At 27.5% G+C, this 14,795-nt stretch overlaps 2 protein-coding genes across 2 annotated transcripts; one reads left to right on the forward strand and one right to left on the reverse strand.

Annotated features, from left to right (window-relative positions):
• Positions 1 to 3,107: 3,107 nt before the first annotated feature.
• On the reverse strand, positions 3,108 to 3,635 carry LOC104881970 (uncharacterized). The gene is made up of 2 exons (XM_010663719.2): positions 3,492 to 3,635; positions 3,108 to 3,296 (listed from the first exon to the last, which is right to left on the reverse strand). Exons 1-2 carry the CDS (start codon positions 3,633 to 3,635, stop codon positions 3,108 to 3,110), a joined length of 333 nt encoding a protein of 110 aa, XP_010662021.2.
• Positions 3,636 to 10,914: 7,279 nt separating this feature from the next.
• Positions 10,915 to 14,659, forward strand: LOC100259920 (uncharacterized). Its single transcript, XM_002283521.5, has 5 exons — positions 10,915 to 11,102; positions 12,715 to 12,969; positions 13,080 to 13,211; positions 13,387 to 13,503; positions 14,000 to 14,659. The coding sequence occupies exons 2-5, from the start codon at positions 12,715 to 12,717 to the stop codon at positions 14,351 to 14,353; spliced, it is 858 nt and encodes a 285-aa protein (XP_002283557.1). The 5' UTR covers positions 10,915 to 11,102; the 3' UTR covers positions 14,354 to 14,659.
• The last annotated feature ends 136 nt before the right edge of the window (positions 14,660 to 14,795 follow it).

A 14,795-nucleotide genomic window follows, 5' to 3' on the forward strand; every position in this document is an offset into this window, starting at 1 on the left:
TGGCCCATTTGAGTTTTAGATTTAGTAGAGATAAAAAAAGGGAAACAAATCATGAGAACAATTTTCCTCCATATAAATAATTATTAATTATTAATTATCCATCTTAATTTTTATTAAATCAAAACCGTGGCTTGGGTTCAATACCTGCTACCATAGGACTATGATATTATTTGATTATATATATTTAATTTTAATTTGTTAAGGTTCATCATTAAAAAAAAAAATCTGATTCTAATTATTTTATTTTAAATTATATTTAATTGATTAATAAAAATATAAAAATCAATATTGTAATTTTTTTAATAAACCTTTTTTTTATATTATTTATATGATAATTAAATATACAAAATATAAATATTAAAAAAAAAATCATATATGTATTATTATTTATTTCATAATATTAAATGCATCATAATTTATCTCATTGAATCGCTTCATGAACTAACATTGCTATCTGAGATTCTTTTATTTCATTCGCCCCTTTCTCTACTCTATCCATTTTCTTAACCTTTTGAGAAATGGGTATATATAGCTTTATTTGCAGTTCACCTTTTGGGAAATGGGTATATATAGCGTTATTTGCAGTTCACTTTTACACTCCATATTAGTGCATGATTGATGGATTGCAAGGATCAAAATATTGTGTTGTGGTTATCCTGCAATTAATCTCTTTCTTTTTATGGGTTTTGGGTGTTATTTGAAAATTTGAGATAGAGTGTAGTGATGACATTAGAAAATAGAGGTCTGGGAAATGAAACATATGAATTAATGATGTGGTGTAGTGTTTTGTATAATGATCTTATTCAGTTTATGACAATATTGAGTAGTAGGAGCAATGAAAGAGGTTCGAGTTTAATTCTAAAATATATAGTATTATATTAACAACTGTCGGGTAAATTTTATAATATCATTTCATTTTTTCTTCGTTGTTTTCCATTCTTCTTGTGTGAAGAAATGGTTCTTTAATAATTTTTTTTGTTGCTTTGTACACCATCCCGTAACATAAACCAAAATAAGGTCTTTAAATTTTATATTTGAGCTCCTAAGAAGACAGCCCACCCCATTGAAGTGTAATCCATCCATTTTCTTCTAAATTCATAACTCACCTTTTGTTTTTTGTTCTAAATTGAGAACTAACCTCTTTAACGGTTTCCAGTTCACGGACTATGGTCTTAAAACATTGTTTTAAACATTTAAAACATGGCTTTCATTTATCAATATAAAAATAATTATAAAAAATCAAAATTTATTTCTTCTATTATATTACATTTTCAATTCTATACAAAATTTATTACTATTTTATAATTTTAAAAATAAAAATCACAAATTATATCCAAGAAACACTTAATAATTATAAGTAATTAATCAAAATAATATATATATATATATATATATTAGTATAAGTTAAGTAGAAGACTAATTACTGATTGATATTAATATGAATTTTTATCTGATATTTTGGAAATTTTTAATACTTTTATCCTTGTGTTCACACAATTTATATTATTTTTATTATTTTTAAAAACTTTTTTTTAAAAAAAATTAATGTTGTTCTTATTATTGTATGTTTTTTTGCAGGTACACATGTTCGTTCATATTGCTTTTCATTCTTATTTTGAGCAATATGAGGACTGTACATGCCACATATCCAATCAATTTTCAATGGCATGAGAAGATAATGAAGACTAATTATATAGTATTAATATTTGTGGCAATCAGTGTAGTATTATTGATATGTTATTTTATTTTAAGGTTATGTAAATCACATAATATAGATTCAGACAGTGAACTAGATAGTGAAATAAGGAATATAGAACTCATTAGAGTTCAAATGAATTTATTTCCTATTTCTAGATTTTCTGAGCATGAGATGTACTCAGAGTGTAGTATATGTTTAGATGCGTTTGCAGATGAGGATGAGATTATCATCCTCCCAGTCTGCAGACACATTTATCATACTCACTGTATCACTACTTGGTTTACATCTCATTCTCATTGTCCACTTTGTCGTCATGACTATAGTGGTTATAGGTTAGACGATTAGATTTTATTGTACACAATTTGAAATATATGTAATTAATTTTTTATATTTGAATATTCTCTTGAAATGAATGTTATGCTTAATTTAATATAAAATAATTTTGAAAGAATCAATAATGTACATAATTATGGAATCAAGATATCAGCAAGTAGGATTATAGGAGCATAGATTTATTCATAAAATGAGTAGAGAAAGTACATTTGATCCAGAAAGTAAACTAAATATCAATTTCCAATTGCTCCAGAAACACCCCCATAAAGGATCAGATAACCAGGGTCACCTCCAACATCTCCTTTATTGGTTATATTGAAATTAAAATTATCAGCAAACTGCTCTAGGTCCCTAGGAGGTTTTATAATCGTATTATTTACTACAATATTGGCTTGTGCGCAAAATGCATCATAATTGGTGTCCAACTTTATCCGATGACCGGAACCCATTCCTGGACTAGGGACATTCGAGGGGCTGAATACCTCTCCTCCCCATTCTGCTCCCGTAGCCGTGCTTCCTAAATTGGTGAATATTCGACTTGGCCACCACCCTATCACGGTACGATTGTCATCGTATTTAAGATACCAGTTCAGATTAATCGTGTCCTACATTAATGAGGAAAATAGAGGTGAGAACTTAATTTTATCGCTAATTCCAACAAGTAAAAGAGAAGAAAAATGTCGTGCATACCTGGTAAATTGATAAGGTTATTCCGTACGGTTTTTCACCATATCTTGAAACTGGTTCGAGAACCATGTCCACAGGTATATCTATTGAAGATTGTATAAATCCACATGGTGTGTTGAAACAATGTGCTTGACCAGCCTGTTCATGGTGGAACAAACAATGTCAACATGTATTCTTCCAAAGGTTTAATTGTAATCGTTTAAATTAAATTAAACTTATTACATTGGTATAAATATACATTCTGGTTCTATTATCACCACCATATAAACCCGGATTCACCTGAAACACAAAACGAACAAATAAATGAGAACACATTTGCTAGCTGAACCGAAGATCTTAAGGATATATATACCAAAGCAATGAGGTGTGAATGTGTGAACTAAAATCATTAATTTTTCTTCACAAGCAAAATCTTTTGTCCACTCACCGTCCACCCAGCTTCTAAGCTTTCAGCACCATTTTTAATCTTTACTCGACCTGAAGTGTATTGAGGAGCTTGAACCGGAAGATTCCATACGCTAAGAATCGCTCCAACTCCATCATAATCGATATCTGCGATAGTTTGAGCCACAGCAAACTGTGCAATACAAAGTAAATGTCAATTCAATTGTTTTTCTTCTTCTCTTTTTTTCGTACTTCCATCAATCCTAAGATTTTCGACATAAATCAACCTTTCTCACAAACAAAAAAAATAATTGTAATTCAAAAAAAAATAATTGCAAATACACTAAACATTAATCAATTATGTTGTTATAACGAAATTATAACTCACATGTTTACCAGGTTGATCGTCAGTAAGAGGATTAATTTTCGAAGCATGCATTTCTGAATACAATTTGGCTCTAATGAGATCATCTTTAGTAGTTCTCCTTATGGGAACTGTTCCCATCGGACATCCTCCACCCTCCAACCCCATTTTCACGGGTTTATAATCAGGTTTTGGCACCTCTTTCTCTGGGCTCACTCTTCTAGGAGGTGATGTTGGCCTCATCTGCATCAAAATTATCTCAATAACATTTTATTTATGATTTATAATTAAAAAAATTTGGATCATAAAGGAATTCCTTTTGCATTTTTTTTCTTTTTGCAACAATGTTTTTCCTTTTTTTTTTTTTTTTTTACTACATTAAACACACAAGTTTTAAACATATTACATTAAAATGTAGCTGTTAGGATAAAATAATCTGATGAGGGCTCAATATCCCAATAATAAATATAGTTTCATTAAGCATATTTTTCTTCAAATTTTGCAAAATGGGTGTTGTATTTGCTTGCCTAATTTCCATATTTATTTCTCAACATGTTAATAATACTATATGATATGGGAAAAAAATGAAAATAATTTTCTCTAACGGACACACAAATTGATGTATTTATAATAGAAATCAAATTCTAAAACATACCTGGGGATGAAAATTATGATTCTTCAATAAAGGATGATCAAATGCAGGTTGCTTGTAGAAGTTCACACAATCATATATATATCTCCATATTTTGTCTGCATGTAATAATATAATTTTGTGAAATTATTTTCTTATTTTATTTAATATTTAGTAATATTTAATTGTAACTTTATTTTTACCTTAATAGTCTTCACTGCTGGCTTATTCAAGCGCTTAAGTTCTTTCTCTATTTCCAAATCTTCTTCTTTCGATAATTTCATATATCCTTCAACCCCATTGTAATACAAAAAGATATAACAAACCAACAAACAAGGTAGAACAACCTTCAAACCCATGGATTTGACCTGTAGCAAAAAAAAGTAGATTTGGAATGCATGAGAAAAAAAAATTATTTTTGAAACAATGACCTACTAAACCAATGAAAGAGGACTACTACACCTCCCAAAATCACTCCCAAATGAAACTCGATATTATTTAAATGATTTTTAATAATATCTACAAATTTAATAATATCTTGATTTAAGGAATAATATTGTCCCATGGTGGAATGACTTGAAGGTGAATCAAAAGATTTGGTATTATTCATTCTCATGAATTTGGTATGTAATATAATTTGGTAAATAAAATTAAGAATTTGATTTTGTTTTTATATTTCCATGAAATGATATAAATCCTCATGTACGTAAAATAATTAAACAAAATGTAGACAAATTGTATTGAACAAAGTAAACAAATATGATAGTCTAAAATTTGATGCTAGAAGATGTGTTACTTACACAATTAATGTTTGAAAAAAATTATGAAAAAAAAACTTAAAAATTGTTATAAAAATATTTATAAATTTTTTTACAAAATTAGATACTTCTCTCATATATGTTCAATTTCTAAATTTGAAGTTATCTTTTTTAAAAATTGAATTTATTTTTTCTAGACTATCCTTTAAAAGGATGAGTTGACTATTTATATTTTATGAAATCGAACTTCAAACTTAATTTTTGTATCGAAAAGATAAATGCAGTTTATACTCAACAACTTTTTACCTTACAAAAAAGCACGAGTAAGATCATGTTTGTCAAAACAAAAAAAAACAAAAAAAAAAAAAAAAAAGACAATCAAGAGAGAGCACAAAGGAATTCAAGTAATAGATTAAGAAAAAGATTCTTACTTTGTTCAAAAGTCTTCAGAGAAATAAGTCTTCAATATGAAGAAACCATTAAAATTTGTAAGATATTCATCATAAAGCTTGCATATTTATGGTTGAAAAACTTCTCAATTATTATAAAAAATATCTTATATATGGATATAGAATTTTATTAAAAAAAGAAAGAATTTTTTATGTTATATATATGGTTATAAACCTAGATTTTCAACTTTTCTAATTAAGAATATAATGATATATATGAAAATTAATTATGCACATAATCTTTATTGTTTATTATGGTTGAAAGCTTGCATATTTATGGTTGAAAAACTTCTCAATTATTATAAAAAATATCTTATATATGGATATAGAATTTTATTAAAAAAAGAAAGAATTTTTTATGTTATATATATGGTTATAAACCTAGATTTTCAACTTTTCTAATTAAGAATATAATGATATATATGAAAATTAATTATGCACATAATCTTTATCGTTTATTATGGTTGAAATTCTCATACATGCTCATAAAATTTTGGGACAATTATGTTTTGAACCTAGTTGGCCTCAAAAATTAAGTTTTGGTCCATATAAGTTCACTATTTAAGCCAAAGATCTAGAAGAAGTGTGAAAATTGATAAGAGGATATGAATTTTTTATCTTTCCAAAAATAATCTTTATTGACTATGAAAAAAGAGAGTAGAATAATTTAAATTTTATTCTTTTTGCAAACCTCAATAAAATTTAATGATTTGGAAAAAAAATGCACCATTTTTCCAAAAAAATAAAAATAAATTATTATTATTTAAAAATCAAACATCTTGGAAAATATATATATATATATATATATATATATATATATTTAAAATTATGTATATAAAAAATAACTAAAAATATGTCAATTTTTTTTTTAAATGATATATTTTTATAATATATATAGGTTTTTTTTAAAAAATAGTTTTCTAAAAATAATAAATTTTCAGAATAATTATTAAAAAAAATTAAGATAAAAAATTTTCTCATAGTAGAAAATAGTTTTGAATAGTATATTGGTCTTTTCATATTTTTATATACCAAATCTTAATTTTTGGACCCAAATGGTCCAAAAGACAATTGTCCCTCAAATTTTTGGAAGGAATGTGATTTTCAATGATTACATATTTGTACGTGATTTATTTCTATACCACTTATAGATGTTTGTGGATTTTTTTCCAATCTTAAATTCCCAAATTATTATTATTATTTAGAAAAAATAATTTCTTACTAAATCATAATACTATTCTACATTTTATCCTTTTATTTATTTATTTTTTAAATCCAAAGTATAACTTAATTTCATTAAATATCAAGTGATTTGTGGGATTTGTTTTTATCGGTGTTTGAATGCTATCGGTGATTAGAGGTATTTTTTTTATTAATGTATTATTGTTGTTATGTTATATAATCTTTTTTGTCTTTAAAAAAAATCATTTCTTTTTATTTTATTTTATATAATTAAGATAAATATATTTGGAAACTAATAATTAAAAAATAGTAATTTAATATTTTTTTTTAAAAATAGTATTTTAATATTTAAAAAAAAATACTATATATGATTAAGATAGATATTTGAAATAATAATAATAAAATAATATATTTTGTATATGGCAAAAAAACTAAAAAGATTATAAAAAAAAGTTTATAATGAATATTATGCCATAATTAGGAAATTGATAATTAGATGGTAATTAGGATTTTTAATTATGTTAGGTTGCTATGTGTATTAAATTGTTGAAATTTATTCATTAATTTTGATATTTTTAATATGGGAAATTAGGAAATCAAATCCTAACTTGTATATTTCAATAGTATGATCGATTCTAATCAATATTTAGATGAGTATAAATTATGTAATTATGTTTAGAAGCTTTAATAGGAGAAATTTTATTTCGATGAATTTATTCTGGTTTTATTGTATTGTAAGGGTTTGTACTTCAAAGAAATGCATTAAATTTATTTCTAATTTGAAGTTTATGTTATTATTCTTTTGCTTTTTGAATGAAAATTTTCCCCTTTTCATTGTAGAGAAAATATCTTCCATAAGCATACTTTTTAGTTTCGCTTCCACAAAAATGGGAATAGTTTGCCAAAGAGATATTTTAGTGTTTTTTTTTTTTTTTGATAATGGGTTGATTATCAATGATTGGATCTTACATTATTTATGGGCCTATCTTTCTCTAAGAAAAAATAAAATAATTCTTGGCCTACCTCTATAAATCCATGATTAATATAGTTACCACTTATTCATACCTAATATAAGTATCAATACAGTCCTCTGTCTTTTTAGACCTACCGTTAGTACTTACCATCTCTTCAAACCCACCTTTAGTACCCTCATCCCATATGTCGACCCCTTTTCACTACACTTTGATGTTTAGTTACACCATTAAGAATTAAGTTTGTGACATCAATATTACTCTTAGTACAAATATCTAAATCATCTAATCTACTACCACCAAAGCTATCTATATTTGTTCAAATACGGATTGTCACATCTACTCGATCAAATTTACCCCAAAACATCACGTCGACCTAGATTTACTTCAGGCTCCATCACAGATGGATGTTCATCACATGTCACTTGTAAATTTAGTAATTATTACAATTAGAGAGGTGCAATTAAAGAGAAAGAGTAGTAATTAGACAGGTTTTTTCCCTATGGAGACATTCAATATTATTTTTTTATGATTTTGATGAAGCTAGTAAAAATTACATTTTATAAAAGATTTTTTATATGGTTTTACTTTCTACCTTAAATGCAAAAGATCTAAAAAAAAGAAACAATTATTTAAAAAATAAATAAATATTCTAAAAATATTATTAAATTAAAAAAAAAATAAAAATAAGAATAATAAATCTGTCAAACAATTATTTCCAAATTTAAAGTTCATGTGTACAATGTACATAATTGATTTGTTTGTTATTTCTCTTGAATATCTCTTACATATAATTTCTTTTATACTCCGGCTCGAGAAAGTATGCATGTATTTTAGAAAGGAAATTGAATTCGGCCCCACATATTTGTCAATTGATTTGTAAAATTGTTGGGGGCAAAAAACAAAGGGGCATGAGTGAAAACATAATGTCTCTTGCTAATAAAATCTCTCTCCCTAAAGCTATAACCGGAAATTGAATCAAATGTAATTAATTTAAAAACCACATTAATAATAATATAATAATTTTAAAGGATTTTTATTTGACATCCTCAAAATAGAAAAAAAAGAGAGATAATAATGAAACATATAAAAGTGTGATGTTGATAAATAAAATAGTAATTTATTTTTATTGAAGTAATACCAAATCTTTAAATTTAAATATTTTTATAATAAGCTTTAATTTTACGTAAATAAAAGTATTAATTACTAAATAATCAATTTTAATATATGGCATTTACATAATTATTTTATAATTTTAAATTATAATGATATTATTTGTACATAATTATTTTAAAAATAATATATCAATAAATTAATGTCATGCCACCTTTGGATTTTTTTTTTTTTAAAAAAAAAAAATATGCTAGCTATACATCCTCTCAAGATTTTTTTTTTAATTTCATTTTTTTTCACTCTTTTATTTTTTCATATTTATTGATTTTAATTATTTATGGATACTTTAAATATAAAACAATAATAATATAATTAATAAGAAAAATTAATATAAAAATAAATATATAATGAACTAATTTAAATGACATAAGATTTTATATATTCATGCTAAATAAAATAAATCTTATCATATAAATTAAATAAAAATATCATTATCATATTATTTTATTATTTATATTTTTAAAATTTTCATTCAAAATCAATGATCATCGTTAATTTGATTGTAGTTCTAACTTTTTGTTTGATTAAAAAGTTTAATTTTTATTTATATAAAATAAAATTTTCATTGTGGTTCTAACATTTTCCTTGGTTAAAATTTTGAATCTTTTTATATAAAATAAAAATAAAAAATAATTTTTTTAATAAAAAATGTATTTAATATTTTATACTAATTTTCTCTTAATTTTCTAAGAATTAAAAATTTTGCTTATTGAAGTTACGCACATTTCAAATGAACCAATAAAAAATAGTATACCCTTGAGTGTATCCTCTTTCATCAATGATACTTTTTTTATGGAATTATATCATTTTTTCTAAGACACAAAATCTTTCAGGCATTTCATGTGACTTCACTATTGCATAAGACATGTAACAACAATAATTATGGTTTGAAATATCAGTAAACACGAATATATCAATACTTATGGATATATCGAAAATATTGAAGAAATATCAGTGAGAAAAAATTATTCAAAATTCATGAAAATATTTGGAAAAACTCCATTAAATGATAAAATAAGTAAAAATACATTTGTTAAAGTTATTTTGTAAGTATAATTCACATAAGTATGGTTAAGGAGGAAATATCAGTAAACAAAAATATATCGGTCTTAATATATAATTTATTATTTTTCTTATCAAATTAATTCTAATTTATAAAATATTAGAACTTCATTATTTTTATTTTTATTAGCATTTTTTTAACAAAATTATATTTTTAATATTTTAAAATAAAAACATTCAAAATTAGAAGGATAAATATAAAAAATTTAAAAGTGAAGTGATAGTAATTTTTTAAAATAAGATTAATGAGATAAATGATGATATATTTAATATTAAAACTATGATTTATTTAATTTAAATGCATTCAATAATGTAAAATAAATAATGATGCATATGATATTTTAATATTTTTATTTTTATATTTAATTATCATATAAATGATATAAAAAAGACTTGTTAAGAAAATTATAGTGTTGGTTTTTATAATTTTATTAATCAATTAAATAAACTAATTAGAATTAATTTATTTTTTTATTTTTTAATAAGAAAGTTTAACATATTTATTGTGAATATTTACTTACAAAAGTGAATTTGGTTTATTAGTAGCCACGATTCAACCCAAGCATTGTGGCTTGGGTTCGAATCCTCCCGACCCTAAGGAAAATGGCTTAAGGCTTTTGGAGCCGGCTAAAGAGCTTGTCAAACCATGATGATAATTTACCTTATCCTAAATCAATAAAGGATGGTAGGTCCTTCCCACCAATTGTATTTTCAGTATATATTAATGTTACTTTTAACAAATATCAATATTACTTTCAACACACATCAATGCACTAAGTGTATTTGTACCTGTTGTTCCAAACTTGTATAAACATGTCTATGGTAAGTATACTTGTGTGTTTTTATCGATGTTAATAAAAATATGAAAAATATTTTATATATTTAATATAACCGTCTTGTATATTTTTAAACATATGAAAAGCTAGGTGACTACGAGATTATATCTTCCATTATGACTAAAATCATGGTTTCACGTGTGATTAATCCATGAGATTTACTTAGAAGACAAAAGACCTTAAGAGCCTAACCTACTACTAAAGTGAGAAATTGAGTACAATAAATATTAATTTGTAGTTCTTATGATAAATTAATGTGATAAAAGTTCAAAAATCCAATAATAAATTTAGTTTCCTTACTGATAAATAAAAAAATTAAGTCAATGGATAATTTTTTTTTCTACCATTTCTAAGTTTATTTGCCAAAACTTACAAAACAATTTCTATATTTAAAATAAAGAAAAAATTACATGCTTAAGGCATATTAGATTGAACGCATCGTTTTGTTCCAAGACCCTAATCCATCTCTTTTGAGACTCTCTCAATCGACTCTGCCAATCAAGGCTTTTCACTCTGAAGCTCCATCCTTCTGTGCACATCTCGCCACCGCGCATCCTTCTCTCATCATCTCAGGTCGGTTAGTTTCGTTTTCAGTCGTAGGTTTCGAGATTGGTTCGAGTTTTGATTGGGTTATTTTGTTCTGTTCCTTTTTTCCCGGAAAAATTGGGATGCTTCTCGTGGAAAATAAATTTCTTATTTTATTTCACGATGGTTGGGTGGGTGAGTCAGTTCTAGGGTTTTCGAAATTGTTTGGGGGCTTGTTGAGTTTTGCTTGGGTTGCCGAGAAAAATGAGGAAATGAAAGGAAGGCTAAGGGCTTTATAAATTGGGGATCTTTGTTTGGCCCTCCTGACTATGGAGGAAAGAAAGAGATACATTATTCCAGGCCTGTAAATGAAATTTTGCAAGAAGAATTTGCTTTGGACAAAGGAGTCAAATTATTTAAATTGTAATCCTTTTCCCTTGATCTAGATTTAAGACGGTTGAGAAGGCAAACTTTCATGTTGTATCAGTATGACTTTAGCATACGAGTCAAACTGAGCCTGAAAATGATGTGATGAAACTATGATGAAAACATCAAGTTACAAGGAAGAAAAAAAGACAGAAATTGAATATCAATGTTATGATCCACCAATTAAGAAAGACACTTAGGCCATGTTTGGAACTCTAGAATTTCCCATTCATTAATGTGCTTGGATTGTTTTTTTAGAATGGGAATAGGAACAAAAAATTCATTAGTATGGAAACCAAATCTTACTCTCACTCTCACCTCAATTCCCATCCTATTTCCATTCTTATTCCCATGTACCAAAAAATGATTCAATGATAGGAATCCAAAATTCAAAAATTAAAGAAAATAGAAGAACATGTTTCATGTTTTTCATCATTTATAAATGATGGAACCAATTGATGAATGGTGTATTTCATCCTGTTAGCTGTGATTAGTCAATAATTGTGGATTAAAACAGTGCTTTAAAAAAATAAAACTTACATGGATGAGCAATGAGGCTTGCCTTCTTGCTTTGCTGGTGCCCTTTGGATGCATCCTGCATGTTCATTGTGTGTGCAACCACCCATGAGTTTGAGATTATTGTATGAGTTCTACCTTTTAGCTTAGATTCCATGGCCAAAGGAAATAGCTTCTATGAGTTCTGCCCTTCAGGTTAGCTTCTATGGCAAAGAAGATATTGTCGCATTTCTTTTGTTGATAGTGGGATCTTTTACCAGACAGGTTGATTATCAATTGATGGATCTTACAGTACTTATTTTCCAATCTTCCCCCAAGAAAGAGAAAATATCGGTGTGAATGCTATTTAATTCAGCTGCAGATACCGCAATTACTAATGCATGACCCCTTTATAGAGATCACTTATTTTCTATTTAATGTAATTTTAGTTAATCTCGATATCTAACCAGTTAACTTTTCAATATAATTTTAGTTATATCTCAAGTATCTAATTAGTTATTTTTTCAATATAATTTTATTCATATCTCAATATCTAACTGGTTATTTTTTCCTAAATGATTCGCATGGGTAGCTACTTTCTTGGAGTCATGGTTTTGAGATTGAGTGAATTCTAGACCAACATTTCATGTCTCCAACTTGAAATATTCTTTTGTGTGTCTGTTTTATAAGTTTCTAGGAAATTTGAGTATTAACTATTGAGTATAAATTTTATGCTCAGATGGCCTTGCAAGAAAGTTTAGCTAAATTCAAGAAGCAACAAGAAAAGTGCCAATCGACTCTCACCAGCATTGCAGCCAAGGCAGGATCTTCTAAGCCCACAGTGCCTCAGAAGTTTACCCCAGCAGCTCCTACAAAACCTCCTACACCTGCAGTAAAATTCTCCAATGATACTGAGAGACTCCAACATATTAACAGCATAAGGAAAGCCCCTGTTGGAGCTCAGATTAAACGTGTCATAGACTTGCTGCTAGAGGTGAAAATCTGACTCTCTTTTCCTTTATTCATTTAATACTTCCTGATAAATAGGTAAAAAAAATACCAAACCCTCTAAACCTCTTAACTCTGTTTTTTTTCATTTTCCAGACAAGGCAAGCCTTTACACCGGAACAAATAAACGAAGCATGTTATGTTGATACCAATGCCAACAAAGCTGTCTTTGACAGTTTGAGGAATAATCCAAAAGTGAGCTATGATGGGAAGCGCTTTGCGTACAAGGTAACTCTCAATATTATACACTTGTGAACCCTGTTTAAACAAGCTTGCATTTAGTTTTAGTATTGATCACTTATCGTGAATGTCTAAGGGAGTCTATGGATCATAAATTTATGAGTATACTTTTTCCTTTTATCTTTTTAAGCAGATAGTTATTCAATTTTTTGTTTGTTTACAGTCCAAGCATGACTTAAAGGACAGGAGTCAGCTGCTTGTCTTAGTACGAAAATTTCCAGAGGGCATTGCAGTCATTGACCTTAAGGACTCATACCCAAGTGTGATGGAAGATTTACAGGTATACATAACCTTTGATGAAATTTATGTGATGTGATATTTATTTTTATTACAATAAATTAATACTGTACCAGGCAAGTTCTGAGAAACATGTTCATAGCACCTGAAGTCCGCCAAAGAAGTATTTTTTATTATTATTTTTCAATGTTCAGTTTGCCCGCTAAAGAAGCCATTATTTTTATTTTTAAACATCCTGTAAGGAACTACATTCAGAGTTCTGCTGTAACATGTAAATTGAACTTTAATCTAAGCGGAATTGCAAGTGAGATTGAAACCAAAGGCAGCCCATTATTAGAATACCTCATCTGATGGCTGTAAGCAGAGGATTGATTCTTTCATAATGTAACTTCTATTGCCTCTAGTTGATGAAGGTTTTTGGCCTGTGTTATTAGTTGATGTAATATTCAAATTGCATGTGCCCACCTTATGATAAGCTTTATAAGATAAAAGGTTCTCTTAACACTATCATATTAACAATGATCTTTTTAATTTTTTAGGCTTTGAAAGCTGCAGGGCAGGTTTGGCTGCTGTCGAACTTTGATTCACAGGAGGACATTGCTTATCCAAATGATCCCCGGGTGCCCATCAAAGTGGATGATGACCTCAAGCAGTTCTTCAGAACCATTGAACTTCCCCGTGACATGCTTGATATAGAGAAGGATCTGCAGAAGAATGGGATGAAGCCTGCTACAAACACTGCCAAGAGGAGGGCCATGGCTCAGGTTCATGGAATTGCCTCCAAGTCTAAGCCCAAGAAGAAGAAGCATGAAATCAGCAAGAGAACCAAGCTCACGAATGCCCACCTTCCAGAGCTCTTCCAGAATCTTAAGGATGGTGATTCTTCAAAGTAGATAATGGTGATCCTTCAAAGCACCGAACTCATGAGCAAGTTGGTTCAGGGTTCTTCGATTAATTCTAGATGGGCTATGTACATGTCAGGTGTTGGTTGTCCTGCAGCATATGAACGGCCTACATTACAGTTGAATTCCTCTGTACCCATCCCCAAGTTCAGAGCCCTTTCAGGACAAATTCTTCATTTTTTAATTGTGCTATAATCAATTGTGAGTTTATCTGTTATTGTATTGACTGTCAGAACATTTTATGAAGCCAATGATAAAGAAATTGAGGAAAAGAAAACAGAAAAAAAAAAAAGTAAACAGGACAAAGACCCATTACTGAAACTTCCACTTCAATAGGATCAGAATTGATCCAATCATCGTATTTGTTGATGATATTAAGGATTGAAGAGGCTGAAATTTATTCGCCTAAATATTTGGCAAATTAAAGGTATAA

This window comes from Vitis vinifera, chromosome 2, assembly GCF_030704535.1.
Source record: "Vitis vinifera cultivar Pinot Noir 40024 chromosome 2, ASM3070453v1".
NCBI classification, from domain to species: Eukaryota; Viridiplantae; Streptophyta; class Magnoliopsida; order Vitales; family Vitaceae; genus Vitis; species Vitis vinifera.

Bases quoted from the DNA above. Each gene is read 5' to 3' on its own strand.
- LOC104881970 (XM_010663719.2), bottom strand. From the start codon at position 3,635: ATGGGGTTGGAGGGTGGAGGATGTCCGATGGGAACAGTTCCCATAAGG. The intron at 3,297-3,491 runs GTGAGTTATAAT...TGTATTGCACAG, and splicing joins ACGATCAACCTGGTAAACAT to TTTGCTGTGGCTCAAACTAT.
- LOC100259920 (XM_002283521.5), top strand. From the start codon at position 12,715: ATGGCCTTGCAAGAAAGTTTAGCTAAATTCAAGAAGCAACAAGAAAAG. The intron at 12,970-13,079 runs GTGAAAATCTGA...TTCATTTTCCAG, and splicing joins TCATAGACTTGCTGCTAGAG to ACAAGGCAAGCCTTTACACC. The intron at 13,212-13,386 runs GTAACTCTCAAT...GTTTGTTTACAG, and splicing joins GGAAGCGCTTTGCGTACAAG to TCCAAGCATGACTTAAAGGA.